Raw genomic sequence first — 19,852 nt, forward strand, 5'->3', positions numbered from 1 at the left:
ATAAATCAGTGGTCACTCAAGGTTCATCCTCATTGGTTACATCCTGGTTTTAATAGTCTCTAAACCAGCTATCAAAAAGGTGCTGTGGGCAGCAGCCGCGTTGCAGCTGATTCATCTCTTACTTGATCTGGATTTGACATGCACTTTTACTTGATCTAGGCGTGTTTACTGTTACACTGTGATATATTTTGGATTTCTGTATATTTTAAGATTTTTGTAATTTGTTTTGGATTGTATTTATTCTTGACTACTTCATTACTTATTCTTGAGTGTGTGTTTTGTTGTTCGTCCTTTGCAATGCATACTGCTGCTGTGATTATACAATTTCCGCCCTGGGATCACCAAAGTAATCAAGAATCAAGATCTATCTACTGTATCTGTCTATCTGTAATTGTCCAGATAATTATTACAATTCTCCACATGACAAACACAACTAAGCTTTGTAAAAAAAATGTTTTCATTGTATTTATTCAGTTTACAAATACAATATATCCTTGATGTCTTTACAATGACAACTTACATTTCAAAGTTGCAATACAAAGGGATATTACAAAAGCCAAATAGATATACAAGGATTGTTTTACAATTAGCTCTTCCATTACCATCACCTAGTAACATACGACAAATATGTTGCTTTCTTGTAGCTATATCTTCCTGCAGTGCAAACCCATTACAAAGATATACAAATCTAAATACAATTGGGGATAAAGTTACATTCAGCAATTTGATAGGAAATGGCAAAATGTGTCAAATGTCTGCAAAAGACGATTCTGAGGTCATGCTAAACTTGAACATACAAACACAAACAATCCTGTATGTTTCATGTAAAAGAAAACTGAACACTGAAATAAATATGCAAATCAAATATACACAGAGCTGCCTTGCTGCATAGTGTCTCCCTTAATGAAAGAGGAATACTTACAAACCAGCAAACACAATAGAACACAACCACAAATATCCACTAACCTTCCGTCACTGGTTCCACTTTCCAACCACTAACCACATTCAACACCAGAATAAGTCCATGTTGACATTGATAATAACCGCGGTCGAAAAGGGTACCACATAGGTATAGGGGCTATTCTCCTGGTCCGAGAGCCATCTCTGGGCAATATGTGTAGTTACCTCCCTCATTCCTGTAACGGTCTCATGGGATTCATTCTGAAGGAAGAGCCAGCAACAGTAGCATTAGTGTATCATGCTAGTTTGAAATGAACAAGTTGTCTGTGATTAACATCAATCTTACCCATCTCCCCAATGATAGAATGTCCTGTCCTGGTAGAAGATGCACAGGAACAGCCACACACTTATAGTCTCCACCCAGAATATGATAAAGAGGAACCACACCGATGAAAGCAGGAGCTCACACAACATCCTGGGGCCTGTAGGCCAAAGATAAGAAAAAAAATATGGGATATGTTAATTCAACTGGCAACCACTGGAAGGTGCCACATGAACAATGAGTTTCATCACGGTAAAAGCCTGCTTGCGAAATTGGCAGTTTCAGTGAAGTGGTTGATGTTGGGAATGAGAACAGGTACTAGCCTGTTTGAGATACATGTAGGAACTGGTTCAGTTGACACATCAACCAGCTAGCTAGTTAGCAATGTTTGGTCAAGCAGCCTACATGCAAAGTCTTGCCCTGACCAGGATTTAGTGAATAATTCGGGACAGGGTAAACATTTACCATAAGAGAAACCGAGCCTATGTTCTTGATATCTGGGTAGAAAGCCCAACTAGAGCGAAATCTATAGCCACACTAGCAGCGTTTTACTTATTGCAAAAATAACCAGTCGCCAAATCGATGACTGCATGATTATATTTTTCACAAGGGTGAAGTGCTAATTATGATTGCCCCATGCTAATTAAAGTGGTCTTTGGGTTGTCTCACGGCATCATCATGACATGAAGTAGTGTAGAGCAGCAATGCCTATTAATAAAATAAAATAAAACATATAGAACCATGAAGTAGTGAGCACAATAACAATATGCATTAGAATGCAATGGGGTGGCAAACAGAAAATATAATTATATGGAACACACTATTAATGGGACTAAGTAGGCTAGTTACCCTTCACCACACTATCCGTTCAAATAATACCCCTAATCACGTCATTTGCACTTAAATATGCGCCCCTTGGTGGCCAGAGATATTAATTTTGTATTTTGGCTAATTATGGCTGGCTGGCTAGCTAGCTACTTAGCACCAAGTTGGATACTAGTTAGCGGTAGCCACGTAGATGGAATAGGTATTTTTCAGTGCTACATAGTTAACTGTGCCACTAGAACATTTTCTTATGAGAACACCGACTTTACCTTCTCTCGGAGGATCTGGAATAGTTTGCAAGCTAGCTAGCTATTTTTTTGCTAGCTTGTTTACATGATTGACCGGCCTGCATCGCTAATGAGCGAGTTTCCGGGGGTCAGAACGCGCAATTGCTGCGCAGAAAACCAAATTATGCATTCAAAAGGGGAAATGGAAACCTATCGGTATCAATTGAGCAGTTGATGATCCATATTAATATTTCTACCAATATGTGATTTTATTTCGTGTGGATTTGTATTTTTTAGTGGGTTAGTACCGCAGCTACACCTTCTGAATCAACCCAAGAGCATAGAATCACTGCACATACAGTACAGTACAAAGTTGCGCTAAATCTGGTTGATCTTTGTAAATGCATGCATCACTTCCAGTTTGTTTGAATTGAATAGACAGACAGAAGTTGTACTAAAATTACTTTATTACAGCTGATTTTCTGTTCAATATCCCTCCGCCAACACAATGGTAATTATAATACAAACAAAATAGTACATTTGATCCTAGTTTTTATTCTTTTTATGAAGCTTTTTACACAATTTAAATCCACTTTTTGTATTTTTTCCAACTTTTCTGTATAATCTTCATAATTTTTCCGACATTCAATAACAGGTTTCACAATCTATACATTTTAATACAGGTTATATGAGTTGTAGTGGTAATGCTGTGCCAAGGAAGAATACTGACATCCTCATAGAAATCCACCCTCTTTTTACAGAATTTGTCTGTCACCACTTTATCTTCTCAAGCCTCTCTACATCGTCTATTTGACCAGAGCCATAGGCTCACGTGCCATTTCTTATCATTGTATGCTGTCAGTCAAATGATAGGTGAGTCTGGAGATGAAACAATGCAGTGGGGTCTGGGCTTGGCAGCTCTGGTATGGCACAGTGTTTGACCAGAGGGCGGACCTCCATTTTCTTATGCCAGTTTCTCACTCAGTATCCCATACTTTCAGTCAGTAGGACAAAAGTTGACATCAATGTTAAATCATAAAAAAAACTATATCCAGGTTGGTGTAGAAGCCTTATAAACAATTATGAATACAAATACCAAAGTAGTCTCCCTCACACAAAAATGATTTAAAAACATGGAACAAATGGTGTGGTGGATAACTTCAGGTTGGCATTGGACTACATCTCATTTGAGATGAGGTTTCATTGGCTTGACATTCAAACCATTGGTCTGGCATGTTGAGCAAACGTTCCATCCCAATAATCAAAGCCTTTTCCCTCTTCTTTCCAAACCAATGGTCAGTAAAGACTTGGTGGATGCAACCTGCATCATATTGCTGCCTATTGGTTTGTTGTCACCTCCACAAAATAAATGAACAAAGTCGAAGTGGAGAGTGTTTTGAGGGTATTGGGAGGACAGCCAATGTAAAGAGATCACAATGTTTTTCTGGGGAAGGAAAAGTGTATGCAAATAGTTCAAAAAACATCCTACAGCTTGAGAAGAAAATCTTCCCAGGACTGTGTGTCCTGAAGTGTTTTAGGTGAACAATGGCAGTCACATTCAACAAAAGCAAACATCAGAATGCTTCCCAATCTAGTGGCTGTAAATGTGGGAAGAGTGGAACAGGGTGAAACACTTCAGTGTTTACCACAGACAGCGGTACAGACTTACTGCAATAACAGGCTTCACAAGGGGCAGTGACTAATAGAAACAGGGAAGGAAAATGACAGCAAATGCATGCACAGAGAGCAGTTAGAATCAGTGTACACACAACCAAGCACAGGTTCATCAGGTACTTTCAAAGACCTCAATACCAGTCTCATCTAGATTCCTTTACTCAAGGGTTTTCTATTATCTGCATAGTCTGTCAGTTAAATAATGTTAGTCTTAGAGATGATCATTTTATTTCCTTTGTCAAAATGCAAGTTTAGGTTTAAATGTTTAATCTCTTTTACATTGTAAATATACACAATATGAACATTTAGCTCCACTTAAATGATTCATAGGAGGATATATTTCCTAATCATCTCTAGATCGTTTAACCCTTGATGGCCTATTCAATATATACGTTTAAAGTGTTCCAAACTTCCATATGGAAAGAGTTCCTCCTAAAAGCAGGCTTAGTGTGGGGGAAGGAGGTGGACAAGGGAACGGGGAACTACAAAGCCATTCACTCATCCATGACAGTTAAAAAGGAGTTAACAGTGAAACACAACTGGTTCAGAAAGCTATTGGATCTGTGCTAGGAAGGGAAGAAACTAGTGTCAAAGTAATTGACCACATAAGTGCTTTGCCACCTTCATCCATGTTTAAACTGCTTGCCAATGCCAACATATTTGCAGAGTCCATGTTATATTTACATGCTACACAGCAGTGATTAGTATACATGTGCTTCATTCACTTGCCACAGTTCTTAGGTGGTGATGAGGTTCCTGAATTGTAGTCATTAATGCTGCTTGGTTTGTGGACCATTCCATCACATATTTCAGTTCACAAGAATGCATATCCTCCATAGTATGGCCAAGCCTGCTGTCATGGTCAAAATCTGCCACCAAATGGACTAATATTGGACAATATTTCTCTCTTAACACATACAATGCAGTACACTCAATCAAGACCTGTTCATAAGCATGCTCTGCCCCCAGTACTTTCATTGCCAACTTCTCAAGCTTGGTGGTGGTATATAAGCTGCTAGTCCAATATCCTTCTCTACAGCATCACACCATTCAGCTTTTGTTACCCACATAGCCAGATACCTATCTCACCTTTACAAAATAAAGAAAACCAACTTCACTTTGATATTTCTGCATCTCATCCACTCTAGATTTATTCTAGAGTGCTATGCCTATGAAGAGAAACTCAAACCAACATCCACTTTACTGTATACATTTTTTGCTGTATAAAGTGCTTTGACAAGGCAGCAGTTTTAAAAGGCACTAACATAAAATAAACTGATCAATGTCAGGGTTCCCCTTAAAGGCATTAGGAGTCTTTACTCTCATATCACACGATCACCCAGCTTGATACCCGTCCTTACACATTCATGTTCTTTTGCTCACAGCAGCCGTTCCCAAAATCAGCCCTCAAGTAACACCGCTTTTTAATGCTGTCTCAATCAGAAAGTCCATTGAATCTGTTCTGACAACACAGCAACTGATATGAATATACAATCATTGACTTCAGTACAAGATCCCATACAACATTGACTACTATATACATAGAAGAATAATGATAAAAGAGCAGGTGAAATTCTGCACTGAGGGCAGATGTTTGGATGCTCCTCTCTAAACTAAGAAGGCCAGTGTTGAAACTAAATGGACGTGGTAGCTTGAAACAGTATTGGCAGATACCGGTATTCAAAATTAAGCTGTTTCATTTCAATGATGGAAGGGGCTAAAACATTAAATTCTACTGATTCCTACTGAGACTGACTCATCAGTACCAGAAGTTAAAAGGCACCATATTGTTGGAGTTGTAAAACTGTTAAACCTAGTTTCATTTGGCTCTGTACTTAAAGGGTCCCACTTATTTTGGCTGATGTGGAGATGCACTGTGAAACTCTCACATCGTTGGACAGAAAGTGAATGTTTATACTCATACTGCTTCTCCAATGTGTGTTAATAATCCAATGTGTTGTTAAACATACTTCCATAAAACTGCAATAGTTAAAGTTGAAAGATCACCATGATATAAAAATGCTGAAAAGGAACAGTTCTTTATCTTAAAAGGTCTAAATTTCTTTTTTTTTTCTTTTTAAACAATTTCCTTGCTTTCTTAAAAAATAAAACTGCTTAATGTCTCCAACTTCCCTGACATGCCTTCCTAAAAGTAAACAATCCCACCACAGTCTACAGTCTGTATACTCAGTTAGCAACAACTGACTGGCCCTAGAGTCAGCTACCCGAAGTCAAACATACATCTTAATAGCTTGTCTCCATAACACACCCACACCAAGAGAGAGAACGTTAACCTTCTTTAACATAGAGCTTGTTTCTTTGAGCTGGGGGAAAGGAAGCTACTGTGCGAGTAACGAGTGCGAGTATAGAAACCTTCTATCAAAGAACAAGCGCATAGATTTTTTCCAAATGAGAAGAATGCCATCGCAAATTACCATTACAGCAGGCTGGCACAGGAGGACAGTATTTTACCAACACAGCAGAGCATTTTGGACTTTGCTGGTATTTTGACCAGCAAAGTAACTTGATAGGCCAGCAGCTCATGATTGAATTTGAAGGGTGTTTTCCTGAATGATCTCAGTTTGCTGCTATTGATTGACACTGAACATCTTTTTTTCCTTAGTAAACATGGTGAAGTGGCCTCTGTGCAAAAGGAGAGCGGTGGCTGTGAAGAGCACATGTGTACAGGTACACAAAGGACTTCTAAGAGAGAGCAAGAAAGAGAGCAGTAAATAAAGATGGTAGTATGAAGTGTTGACACTTGAAAGGTTTACATAGAGACAAATGAACTGATTTGTATGTGTGCTAATAAACTGCTGTGTAGAGGGGGCGTGCCTCTTTCAGCCCTTTTGACCTGAGCAACATTTATTTCCACACACATCTACATTTGCAAATGGGACAGGTAAGAGGGGAAGAGAAAGGCGGGAGGGAGGGGTGGAGTTGTCGAGCTTGGCCCAGACTGTTGTCCCACCCTGCTCATTTCTGTGGAGTACTTGGTTCCCTGCCTTACTGGGACTCCGGGGCTGGTCTGGGAGTCTATGTGTAGGACAGGTGCGACCCGTTGGATATCTGAGAGGTGACGCTGGTGCTCCTGCTCATGGCCTGCTCACTGCGCCCCCCTGAGGCTGTCCTCCTCAGTGCCTGGGGGCTGTTCTGCACACCTCCGCTGCCTCGGGAGCCCAGGGGGCCTGCTGAGGGGTGACCCCACGGCTGAGGGCCGCTGCCGCCGCCTCCCTGCATGCCTAGGCCCCAGGACTGTTGCATGGGGGACCCTCCCTGACTGGAGTGGTAGTGGTGTTGGTGATGGGTGCCTTGGTGACTCCCCCCTCCCCCTGCACCCCCACTGCCCCAAGGGGAGCTCTGGGAGCCCCCTGATTGGTGCTGTGCCTGGGGGTGGGCCCAGCTGCCGGGGGCCCCGGGGAAGCTATGGCTGAAGGCTTCGGGGGAGAGGTTGGACAGCACCATGTTGTTGAAGCCCAGGCGCATGCTCTCCGAGTCGAAAGCCTCGATCTCTCTGGCCTGGCGCTCCAGGAGGCTGCGGATCCTCTCCAGCCGCTCGTTCTGAAGGGCCAGCATTTCCTCCTCAATCTGTGGAGACAGACAAGACAGCAGTTCAATAACACAAGTCATTATGCTTTACCCCACACTTACTTGGCGGCTAAGAAACCTAAATAACCGTGGGTGCTGAAGGTAAGCGCCGGCGGCGAGTGGAGGCAAACCTTCTGTTCCAGCAGGGCCCTCCGGAGCGACACCCTCTGCTCCAGGTCCTTGCGCTCGCGCTCGTGCTGGGCGTCCGTCTGCATCTTGATCTTGCTCTGGTAGGCGTTGAGCAGCTCCAGCTCCTGCTGCAGCTGCATCCTCAGCACCTGGCACTGGGCCTCCTGCGCCTCATCCAGACGCAGCTGATGGGAGCAGGCCGGAGAGTCATGGGAGGGACGAGAGGGGGAGGATGGGATCGTCATGCAGTCAGTAAGTTGCCGTCTGGCCCCCCTCACCCTCCTCAAGCGTGCTGCGCTAGAATTACTCCCCAACACGCACACACACACACACACGCACGCACACACACACGCACACACACACACAGACTCACCGCCTGGGTGGAGAGCATCTCGTTGATGGAGTGGTCGTACTGCTCGGCCAGGATGGCCAGCTTGCGGGTCTGCTCCTCCTTCAGGCGCTTCAGGACCGCCTTGTGGTCCGACTTTGGCGTGCTCTCCAGCAGGTGGTTCCTCAGGGCCTTGTATTGCCGAGTCTGGATCTTACACGTGTCCTGGAACTGCTTCTTGATCTGGAGCTCTTTGGACTGGGAGAGGGGGTTTCAACGGAGAGAGAGTGTGAGATGTGACAGTGAAGGAAAGCGCGCATGTGAGAAAGAGGGTGAGAAAGAGAGATAGAGAAAGAAAGAGACAGAGAGAGAGAGGAAACAGTCTCACCTTGAGGCTCTTGGGCTGCTGGCGGACCTCCATGACGTGCTTGCGCCGGAGCTCCCTCTCCCTCCTCTTGTTGTACTCCTGCTGGTTGGTGAGCTCCGTCTGATGCTGCAGGCGGATCAGCTCGGCCCTCATCTTCTGGATGGTGTTGACCTGGCGGAACTCCAGCTCCTGCATCGACTCGTGGTGCCGCAGCAGCATGGCGTGCTCCAGGTCCTTCTGGGTCTGTCGCTTGTTCAGCTCCTGGACACACGGCGAGGACAGTGATAATAATAATAATATTAATAATGAGGGATTTATATAGCACCCTTTAAATTACAGAGATATCTCAAGGTGCTTTACAGGCAAAGATATAAACAATCAAATCAATTAGCAAAATTAGGGCCGATATTAAATGATGCAAAACTGGGAATAAGATATTAATTCAAAGATTATTCAGGTAACCATTAATAATTATAATAACTAAAGAAATAAACAGAACTAGATAAGACAGTAACATAACCGGGTTTGAAAGGCCAATCGACACCTTAGAGCCTGCATAGCCCTATAGGAAGACGGTGCAGAACAGGTGAGTCTTAAGGCTAGCTTTAAAAACAGTAACAGTCCAAGTCCCAAGACGGTGAGATCAGACTTCGAGGGGCTCCGGCGACGACCACGAGCCAGGTTAAAGGGCTCTACTGTGCCTCTACCGAGCCAGGTTAAAGGGCTCTACTGTGCCTCTACCGAGCCAGGTTAAAGGGCTCTGATGTGCCTCTACCGAGCCAGGTTAAAGGGCTCTACTGTGCCTCTACCGAGCCAGGTTAAAGGGCTCTACTGTGCCTCTACCGAGCCAGGTTAAAGGGCTCTACTGTGCCTCTACCGAGCCAGGTTAAAGGGCTCTGCTGTGCCTCTACCGAGCCAGGTTAAAGGGCTCTACTGTGAGGAGCCAGGTTAAAGGGCTCTACTGTGCCTCTACCGAGCCAGGTTAAAGGGCTCTACTGTGCCTCTACCGAGCCAGGTTAAAGGGCTCTGCTGTGCCTCTACCGAGCCAGGTTAAAGGGCTCTACTGTGCCTCTACCGAGCCAGGTTAAAGGGCTCTGCTGTGCCTCTACCGAGCCAGGTTAAAGGGCTCTACTGTGCCTCTACCGAGCCAGGTTAAAGGGCTCTACTGTGAGGAGCCAGGTTAAAGGGCTCTGCTGTGAGGAGCCAGGTTAAAGGGCTCTACTGTGAGGAGCCAGGTTAAAGGGCTCTACTGTGCGGAGCCAGGTTAAAGGGCTCTACTGTGAGGAGCCAGGTTAAAGGGCTCTACTGTGAGGAGCCAGGTTAAAGGGCTCTACTGTGAGGAGCCAGGTTAAAGGGCTCTACTGTGAGGAGCCAGGTTAAAGGGCTCTACTGTGAGGAGCCAGGTTAAAGGGCTCTACTGTGAGGAGCCAGGTTAAAGGGCTCTACTGTGAGGAGCCAGGTTAAAGGGCTCTACTGTGAGGAGCCAGGTTAAAGGGCTCTACTGTGAGGAGCCAGGTTAAAGGGCTCTACTGTGAGGAGCCAGGTTAAAGGGCTCTACTGTGAGGAGCCAGGTTAAAGGGCTCTACTGTGAGGAGCCAGGTTAAAGGGCTCTACTGTGAGGAGCCAGGTTAAAGGCCTCTACTGTGAGGAGCCAGGTTAAAGGGCTCTACTGTGAGGAGCCAGGTTAAAGGCCTCTACTGTGAGGAGCCAGGTTAAAGGGCTCTACTATGAGGAGCCAGGTTAAAGGGCTCTACTGTGAGGAGCCAGGTTAAAGGGCTCTACTGTGAGGAGCCAGGTTAAAGGGCTCTACTGTGAGGAGCCAGGTTAAAGGGCTCTACTGTGAGGAGCCAGGTTAAAGGGCTCTACTGTGAGGAGCCAGGTTAAAGGGCTCTACTGTGAGGAGCCAGGTTAAAAGGCTCTACTGTGAGGAGCCAGGTTAAAGGGCTCTACTGTGAGGAGCCAGGTTAAAGCCCCCTCCTATGAGGAGCCAGGTTAAAGGGCTCTGCTGTGAGGAGAATGAGAGCGAACGGAGGAAGGAAGGGCCGACCACTCACCTCGCGCACCAGGTCCTGCTCGACGTTGTGGCGGGCGATGAGGATCCTCCTCTTGAACCGGCGGCACTCCAGCTCCAGGTACTGCCTCTGTCTGCGCAGCAGGTTGGCCTCCTCCTCCGCCTGGAAGTGCTGGAAGTTCTCCTTCTGCTTAGACAGCCACTCCTGCTTCTCCTTCTTGGGCGTCGACTGGTTCTCGTTCAACTCCTGGGGGGGGATCAACAAAGTGGAGATTGATGTATTATTTGCTAAGGAGCGTATTAGCAAGTTGAAGTAGCGTGGTCTTTTCTCATGCAGAAGGAGTAGTGTTCACTGTGTTCTTTCTGGACCTCTTTGAGCTGCTCCTTGCGGAGTTTGTACTCTCGTTTCTGGGACTCCAAGAAACTGCTGAGCTCTTTCTTCTGCTGGCTCTGGATGTGCTGTTGGAACTTCTTCTCATCGTTTGAGAACGTCTTGGCCTGAAGCGACGCAGATGTAAAGAAAACATGAATGTCTTTGTGGAAGTTTGCCTAACCATGTGGACCACGTAGAGATATTACTAATTACACCATCATAAAATGTGTATATAACAAGTATATGCGGGCTTTATAGCACAACAGCATATTCAATTTGACCCAATGTCTAAAAGAGCATACATCTTTCTCCATGGCGCATTGGTGCTTCTTAATGAGTTTCTCCATTTCCTGGGCAAAGCTGTTCCTCTGGTTCTCCAGCTCCTTGTCCAGGCGGAGTCGGTGCTCGTCCATCTCTGCCTTCAGCTTGTTCTCCAGGGTCATCAGGTGCTTCTGGTGCTGCCTCCGCATCCGCTTGTAGCCTGACATCTGCTCCCGCAGCTCGGAGTCCTGCTCGTGCTCCTTCATCTGACGCGTGACCTAGGACACACACACACACACGCGCGCACACACACACACACACACGGTTCACCCCAGTGCCCCAAACTTCAGATTGTCCTCTCTTACGGGGTGACGGAACCTTTGAGGGTCTCTTCGGTCGTATTAAGGTGTTCTTACCAGGGAGGCTGTGCGTATAGTGGCAAAGTGCTCGCGGTTGCGATGTTTTGGACGTGGAGTGTGCGCAGGGGGAGACTGGGGCTCAGTGGGGCGGCTGTGAGGTTCAGAGTCTTGGTCGCGGTAAGTCTCCTCCTCCTTTGATAGTGCAACACAGCACAGCACATCAAAAGTAGAACAAGGTGTTGCACGAGACAAATCTGTGCAAAAAGACATTTCCGCCATGTCACAATGTTCCATACGACCGGAGGCCTACCGGTTTGAGGTGGATGACTGAGCTGTTGGACATGACGGTGTGGTCTCCCTCCATCATGTCCAGCTCACTCTTGTCGTCGCCGGCGTCGGTCAGGCTGTTAACGGAGCTGCTTTGGGAGCTGGCGCTGATGGACATGCTGGGTATGGACTGGTTACTGCCCACGCTGTTCACCGTGCCCGTCCTGCCACCACTGTGCTCTGGCTCCTGACGAGCAGACACACACACAATTGTAGATGGAGAGGAGAGAGAGAGAAAGATGGATAGATCGAGAGATCGAGAGAGAGAGCGCGAGAGAGAGAGACAGACCTCCTCGTCGTCCTGGGCCTCTGCTGCCGGCCCGTTGTGGGCCTCGTGGAACAGGATCTTCTTCATCTTGCGGTACTGCAGGTTGTCAAGCTCCCGCACAGCGTCCTTGGTCCGCAGGATCAGGTCCATCAGAACAGAATCAGGACGCTCACGCTGTACAAATGCATGCTGGGAGATAGAAGGAGAGGAAGGGATTAGTCATTTTTAATAAATAAATAAAAAATCGACGTTGATCAAGGTGAGCCCAGGGCTGCCTTCGTTCTCTTACCTTCAACAGCTCCTCAGAGTTGGGTCTGTCTTGGGGGAATTTCTGAAGGCAAGAATCAACAAAGTTCCGGAAGTATTCCGTCCTGAAGTAGTAGAAAAAGAAAGCAACGTTAGCGTGGCAGCCGCCATTAACTCCTGAGAGGGTGACAAATTAACTAATTTAAACAATAGGCAAACAATATGTTACTTACCATTCACTTGACTGCAGTGTTGGGCTCTCATTCTGCGCTATGTGGTATAAGGCACTCATCGCATTCATATTGAACAGTGGTGGTTTTCTCTCAGCTGAAAAAAGAACGGCAGAGAAAATGTGAGTTTGGCACATCCACTCCCAACTATGATGAACAGTATAAACAGAAAGCACTGAGACGTTATTAGAGCCCTCATAAGAACCAGAAATGCAGCTTCACTCTGTGCGCTAGATATTGCTTTGAGAAAAGATGAGGAGGAGAGCCTTAAAGAAACTAGAGAGCTAGCCTTCATTTGCACCCTAACCCTAACCCTATCCTCATGGACAAGATGACTTACCTAATTCAATACAGGTTATTCCCAGAGACCAGATGTCCACCTTGCCGTCGTACTGACCCTCGTCCATAGCCAAGATTACCTCTGGGGCCATCCTGAGAAACGAATAAGACTTGTTTGATCAGCCAGGTAGGCTGCATACTACTTTTGGCTGGATGGAGAAGCAGATATTAAGGAAATGGGACAGCTCTCATTGCATATCTCATTTCATATCACTCACCAATATGGCGTCCCCACAAAAGAGTTGGCTGGAGAGGCAATGGAGGCGGAACCAAAATCTGCAAGTTTCACCTGGCCAGGCTCCGTCAGCAGGATGTTCCCCGCCTTGATATCTCTGTCAAACAAAGGGAAAAGACAGAGGGAACAGATGAGGGTAGAGATTCAGATCAACAAAATGACGTTACGGCTGTAATACACTAGCGCACGCCCTGAGCCTCAGGGCACATGTACGTAAATAACTCCCTAACACACACACACGCAAGCGTGCGCACGCGCGCACGCACGCACACACGCACGCACGCACACACGCACGCACACACACACACACACACTCTCACTCACCGGTGAATCATGTTGTGGGAGTGAAGATAAGCTAAGCCCTGTAGAGCACCGTGGGTAATCGCGGCAATTTCCATTTCTTGCAGGGGTTTCTTGTGAACTGGGTGACACACACACAGAAAGACAGGATGCAAATCATGGAAAAATTACAAGGAAGAACTCCAGGGAAGATCTCCAGGGAAGATACACGCCTGTCCTGTATTCACAGTAATCATAAACAAACAACTAGACAGTGTTATCAAATACTTATGCTCATATAGGCCTATACAAACTCACCTTCCAGTACATCGGAGGTGGAGCCCAGACAGTACTCCATGACCAGCTATCGGGCAGGAAACAGACAGTATTGTCAGCTCCGTGTGAGTTTATAACCACTGAACTATATTGTAATAATACTTTTATTCCATTATCATCCCATCTAAGCCTTACCCAGGCAGTGTGCTCTCGCAGATAGCATCCTTTGTACTCTATGCTGTTGGGATGCTGTATCCTCTGCAGAAACTTCACCTCCTTGATGATGTCTTGCCATTTCTGGGATAGACAGGACAGATTAAACCATGCTTGAATTAATTACAAAGGTCCAACAATTGTTCAACAAGAAGTACATACATGGCATTAACGAATTTCCCTATCGAGACTTTTGGCCCGAATCAAATTAAATTACCAATCAAATCATCAAATCGAGCATCAGAGAATATGCCACTGTCCAACAGGTCCAGTTGTTCTGACAAATAGCCTAAACTTGTCTCTGGCTAAAATAGTCTCATTAGAACAGGAGAGAACAGCGGATCCTATTGAAGGCGTACCTTGTATCAACTATAATGCCCCACACTTTGTGTTGGCAGCGCCGTGCAGTAGTAGGCTGTGCAGGATTACATGTCAATGAGCTCTTTAACTCCACAAATATTGAAACGGCAAACAACACTTCAGCTACGAACATGCACTGTGTCAATCCACTGAAGATCTATAACCACAACCATGAGGCAATTCTAGTATAGGAGAATGCATGATGTGCCATCAGACCGCTGATTAAATAAAGGGCTATATGGGATTAATAGGCTATGTCTTTGTCCTCGGAGCTCACATTGTTCCACAAGATGACACAGTCAAGTTGTCAGCTGCTCTGTGTGAGAGCCATTTGGTTGGAAGTGAGTGAAAGGGGTACTTCGACAAAAACAGAGTTACGCAATCAGCTGGACGGCATCCATAAAGCAGACAAACTAGTAACTGATCATGAATCAGAATTCTGGATACATGTTGTCCTGTTTGTGCTTGCTACAGCATCATTGCTATGGCGAACTGATCACACTGTATGCTAACTTTAATGAATATACATTCATAACCAGGTCCACGTTTATTAGCACATCTGGAGATTTATTGATGACTTATACATGAATGCTACCATAAAGTGTTCCCAGGCCAGATGAGTCACATATTATGCAAGCACACTTACCTCATTGGACTGTTTTCCACTGTAAGACATCTTCTTGATGGCCACCACTTCAGTTGTCCGCACATCATGTGCCTGGAGAAGAAAGCACAACATTAGCGCTTTGCCCCACACTGTCACATGCAGGTTATTCAATTTTGACACAGACACTATACACGTTGTGTGGAGCAGCCCCTGTTACAGGCATGATGTCCTGATACTGGGGAACTTACAAAGTAGACGGCCCCGAAGCTGCCATGTCCGATCTCGCGCAGGTCTGTGAACAGCTTCTCGGGATCCTCCTTGAAGAAGAGATCGGAGATCTCCGGGTCCTTCAGGCTCCCCGCCCGGGTGGTGTTGGGCATGCTGAGGGAGGGGGGCAGTGCCGCCGCCGCCAGGGACTATCTGGATCTGCGACAGCGACGCGAATGCCCCCACCGATGGCTCATCTGCAGGACAGCAGCCTCATACGTGTGTCAACACCTGGGGAGGGAGAGACAGCAGCGTGAGCACTGAGCAGCACAACGGTGAAACCATTCCTCACTATTTGACTTTTGGTGTTGGCCCTAGGATGTGAGTCATGACATTATCCGGATGTTGTGAGTAGTGGATAATGTGAAACTAGTTTTTGAGCGTCCCTCAATGCCAGGAGGGTCTAATAATAGGATGGAGGGAGGAGAGGGCAGGGCTGGACACAGTGTGACTGTCCAGTGATGTCAGACCAGCTCTGGAGAGTGGCCAGCTATAGCTCTGGGTACTTTCTGGTAAGGTAGAGAGAGAGAGAGACCAGTCTCCTGTTTCCATAGCAACAACAGCAACTACAGTAAGAAAGCCAGTGGGCTGTGTCCTGACAACCTCCCCTCCCCAACGCTCTCTTGCTCCGTCACTGGTATGCTGACAAACCAATATACTGGGGAAACAAAGAAAATAGCCCTGCTGTTCATAGCCTCAAACAAAGAAACCAACATTACAAGTCAGTGACTAAGGTAGACATGACATGAGCTATGCATGCATGGTGGCACATACAAAGCATTCCATCAATTCAACAAAACTACTTGTTCGACCAGTAAGGAAGTGATGCAAGAAGATATGCTCTAATCCTTTCATGATTCAAATAGCATTACAGGAAAATTTGGAGCCATCTGCTGAACAGACTATAGGCTAGCCTTGATCCTAATTATTCAGTCAGTCTAAAATTAACCAAGAAGAGATGCTGATCTCTGCTCATTTCTATGCTCGCCATTACTAGGAAGCTACAAGAACACAATACACAATTATTAAATGCAGGCCCTACTGCTTATTGGAAGGTTGACTTTGCTTCTTCAATTTGATGTTGACTGGACCTAATTGCTGGGTATATGTATGGGTAGGCTAGGCTACATCAGACCACTGAGGGAAGCGTACAGACAGAGCCTAGCTCAGATGATCAGCTGCATACAGAGGCAGAGCTGACGCCAGAGTCACAAGACTGATCCTCTCCCAGCCAGGGAGGAACAGCCCCCGGTCTCTCAAGCACACATCTTTTGTCCCACAACAACAACAAACCCGAACGACTCCCCGCCACAGCCTGCATAGATGCAGCCACGGCCCTGAAATCCAGGCTCATTAACATGTGTGGGACTGTGCTGCTTTATTGTCATGGCTGTTAGTTACATTGTTGCTAATGAATGAGCCTTGTCTTCTGTCTAGTGATGACACGTGAGGGTGACAGCACTGATAAGTGATACCCTTAATGAAACACTATTGCGTGCCACCCGACACACACACACACACACACATACACACACACACGCACACACAGGCTGCAAGAATGCAGCCAGACAGGACAACAAAGCTGGAGGGCTGGAATTCCCTCTGCATGCTCTCACTGCACTGCATTTCTCAGCATTTCCTGTTCGCTCAGCTATAGGGAGTGGGATCGGGGCCTGGTCATCAGTCTTCCTCAGGTCTGTGTAGCCTAATGTTCATCTTAAAATTGCACAGCCCAATTAAAGTGTTCAAGAACCGCACCAACAGACAGCAAATGGAAATGAAACAAGGGACTATGAGTGGCAGGCAGTATCTTATCCCCCTTCCGTGCATCATTTCTCATGACTAATGTAGGTAGGTCTACACCCATAAGCAAATGAAAATACTGTGAGCTGAGCAGAAGTGAGTTTTATCATGTTGCCACTGCCACTCCAGGCCAATTTACAAAGGCTAGCTAAAGGTTTCTTCTAAGGGTTGTGTAAGTTTTAGGGATCCATCATATTCTGATCCTAATCATACCATGTCAAATGTCACAGTACTCTGATCACCCAAACAAAAACATATTTACGAACACCCAAATATATTCTGCCATTTGTATGCCTGAATGTCTTATTGAATATCCTGACCCCACACAAGTTAGGAGTCAATACGTTTATGCTCCACATTCATAATGTCCACATTTCGTGTATTGAGTCATTTTAGAGCCATGTACGTAATGGATATACAGTAGCACTAAAAACGAGTCATATCATGTATGGTTCAAACCAGGGTAACAACTGCCCGGGAATGAATGCTGCTGCCAAATACCTTCATTCTTGAAAACAATATCAAAGGGATATCAAAAGCTGCCCTGGGCTTATTGGGTGAATTCGTTGGCTATATAACGCAACTGTTAGTACTAACCTTACTGCCTCCTTACAAAAGAAGAGTATAACGTTAGGACAGTATTATTTGCCAAAAAGTTACAAGAAAGAGGAAAGGCTTGACGTCCCAGACACGAGCAGTCGTGAGCCATCATTGATATATGGACGTTGCTTAAGTGTCAGTGAACACACCCAAAAAGATCTAACGTGAGCTAGTGGTTTGCTATTGCTACGTTAGCCATCATGCTAGCTAATGTTACCAACTGACATTTTTCACAACTGTGTTGACGATTAGATGGCTATAACTACAACACGCATCCAACCTAACACGCTAATCATTGGACATGACCACATTGGCCAGCTAACGTTAGCTTGTAATCATCTAGCTAGATAACGTGAGCTAACTTTAGCTTAGCATCAGCAGGCGACGGAGCTTCCCGAAGCACAGGAACTTACAGCTAGCTAGCTAACTTAGCTACTGTAGCTAGATAGCATCCCGCTAACGTTACCAGATAGCGATCTCCAACAGATTTACACACAAAAGTGTCATGACAAGTCGTAAAGAGGCAACGTTCAGTCGGTATGCTTTCCACCACATCATCTGTATAGCTAGCTATCTCGATGTGTAAAGAATGCCACTAGCTAGCTTGCGACTCCCATCGGGATGGCTAGGCTAGCTAACGCCGTAGCCCAAAACTCCCAGTACTCACCCTTCCGACAGGCCAGGTTACGCGGACCACTGTTTTGTGCTTCAGACGATTTGGGACTGAAGGAGAAGTGGATCTGTATTTCGTCCTGTATACTACTTCACAGAGACCGAACGCTGACGGTTTCCAATGTTGTCAACAGACAAACTGCTGTGTATTTGATGAATATGACTAACTAAAGTCCCCACCCTTGGATTAACGGGGGCCAAGAAACTCGAATCCCAGGCAGGTTCCAAAGATGGCTGCCGTGCGTTCCGCTGCCTCCCTCCGTGACAAATACAGCGGGGGAAATGTGAAGGAAGTTCAGGGAACACCCTGTAAACACCCCCAAACACACTGCGACCGCGCCCTTGACGTCGTCGGTAGATTGGAGTGGTCTTTTCTTGGATAGAGTGAACCAATATGACTAATAGTTGACCGTGTTTATATTGAAGCTTTGATTTTTCTCTCCCGTTCTCTCTCTCTCTCTCCCTCTCTCTCTCTGTTCCTGGAACGCTAGTTCCGCCCTACACTGTAAACTCCCTCTGACCTAAACGCATGGAGCACAGCAAGGCGGCCAAAACCCCAAACTTCCAGGGGCGGAGACATTGTGCATTCACTACCTAGACAAGACAGCTATTTCTTATAAATACGCCAATACCGTTGTAACCAAACCAGTGTTGCGTGGGGGGTGAAACCAGAGTTGTTGGTGATATACAATTAAATTGTAGCCTATCAAGTAGAAGTAGGGTGATGTTGCCATATGGTTGTGAACTGGCTCTAACATTCACGAGGCCAATATTTTTTTCCGTAATTCCCAGAATAAAGATGCGAATATGGTAGTTGGGATACACTGCCGATATATGATCTCTTCCCATGCCACTAACTCATTTAAATAATACTGTTTCTAGTCTTTTTCCGCCTTGTTTACCTAGCCTACAACTACAAACAGGCAAACAGTTCATATCAAGAGCCAGAGCTTGTCATTCTCCTGAAGTAACAGTAGATGTCACAAGTACCTCACGTTTACCAAGTATCCATCACAAGCGCCAGGAGTTGTGGAACGCGGAAGCGGTTGACGTTCCATGCCTTCACCATGCGCATGAACTTTCTACACCTTTCTGTTCCCTTTATCTTTCAAGATTCAAGTTCCGTTTATTAGCCATGTATAAGATTCACACATACTAGGAATTTGACTAGGGTAATGGCACACGCTGTTGCAGACGACATAGGACAGGGTGCAGGACAGGACAGTGCAAAGACATGACGGTGCAAATACAAAATACGATATTAAAAAGGGAGGCACAAATGCTATTTACATAATATATAGCCTACATAATAGAGTGCTAAGTGTAGCCTACAGTGTGTGCACTCAGAGTGTAGTGTAATAGATGCAATGTTTTATGTAGGCCTAGGTTACAGTGTGTGCTGTTAAGGTATGTGGAACAATCGGAGGTCCTGTGCAAGTGAAATAGGGGAGTCAGTGGGGTGGGTGTCGTGGAGGGACATGAGCCTTGTCTGGTGGGAAAGACCGCAGTCTCCTGCCAAAGGGGAGTGGTTCAAAGAGACCGTGATTGGGATGGGAGGGGTCAGACACAATCTTTCTGGTCCGTTTTAGGGTCCTGGAGGTGTGCAGGTCCTGTAGGGATGGCAGTCTACAACCTCTCAGCGGAGCAGATGATGCTCTGCAGTCTACCCTGTCTTTCTCTGTTGCGGTGGAGAACCAGATTGTGATGGAGGACGTGAGGATGGACTCGATGATGGAGGTGTAGAAGAGTACCATCATAGGCTTTGG

At 45.9% G+C, this 19,852-nt stretch overlaps 1 protein-coding gene and 1 long non-coding RNA gene across 2 annotated transcripts; both read right to left on the reverse strand.

Annotated features, from left to right (window-relative positions):
* Positions 1 to 548: 548 nt before the first annotated feature.
* LOC311309786 lies at positions 549 to 2,397 on the reverse strand. Its single transcript, XR_014630471.1, has 3 exons — positions 2,317 to 2,397; positions 1,247 to 1,382; positions 549 to 1,161 (listed from the first exon to the last, which is right to left on the reverse strand). It is a non-coding gene; the product is annotated as an uncharacterized lncRNA (long non-coding RNA).
* Positions 2,398 to 2,774: 377 nt separating this feature from the next.
* taok1a (TAO kinase 1a) lies at positions 2,775 to 18,404 on the reverse strand. The gene is made up of 20 exons (XM_084443858.1): positions 18,082 to 18,404; positions 14,993 to 15,242; positions 14,784 to 14,855; positions 13,760 to 13,861; positions 13,607 to 13,652; positions 13,334 to 13,430; positions 12,993 to 13,106; positions 12,776 to 12,867; positions 12,439 to 12,532; positions 12,249 to 12,330; positions 11,981 to 12,148; positions 11,675 to 11,878; positions 11,422 to 11,556; positions 11,047 to 11,283; positions 10,741 to 10,869; positions 10,415 to 10,618; positions 8,382 to 8,621; positions 8,039 to 8,251; positions 7,668 to 7,850; positions 2,775 to 7,536 (listed from the first exon to the last, which is right to left on the reverse strand). The coding sequence occupies exons 2-20, from the start codon at positions 15,122 to 15,124 to the stop codon at positions 6,985 to 6,987; spliced, it is 3,096 nt and encodes a 1,031-aa protein (XP_084299984.1). The 5' UTR covers positions 15,125 to 15,242; positions 18,082 to 18,404; the 3' UTR covers positions 2,775 to 6,984.
* Positions 18,405 to 19,852: the final 1,448 nt, after the last annotated feature.

This window comes from Borostomias antarcticus (genome assembly GCF_949987555.1).
Source record: "Borostomias antarcticus genome assembly, chromosome: 1".
Classification (NCBI taxonomy): domain Eukaryota; kingdom Metazoa; phylum Chordata; class Actinopteri; order Stomiiformes; family Stomiidae; genus Borostomias; species Borostomias antarcticus.

What these genes read in the sequence shown, in the direction of transcription:
- taok1a (XM_084443858.1), bottom strand. Translation starts at nt 15,124, where the DNA reads ATGCCCAACACCACCCGGGCGGGGAGCCTGAAGGACCCGGAGATCTCC. An exon ending in AGGCCCAGGACGACGAGGAG is followed by an intron (nt 11,879 to 11,980) that starts GTCTGTCTCTCT and finishes TCTGCTCGTCAG; the next exon opens with GAGCCAGAGCACAGTGGTGG. An exon ending in AGCAGCCCAAGAGCCTCAAG is followed by an intron (nt 8,252 to 8,381) that starts GTGAGACTGTTT and finishes CCCCTCTCCCAG; the next exon opens with TCCAAAGAGCTCCAGATCAA.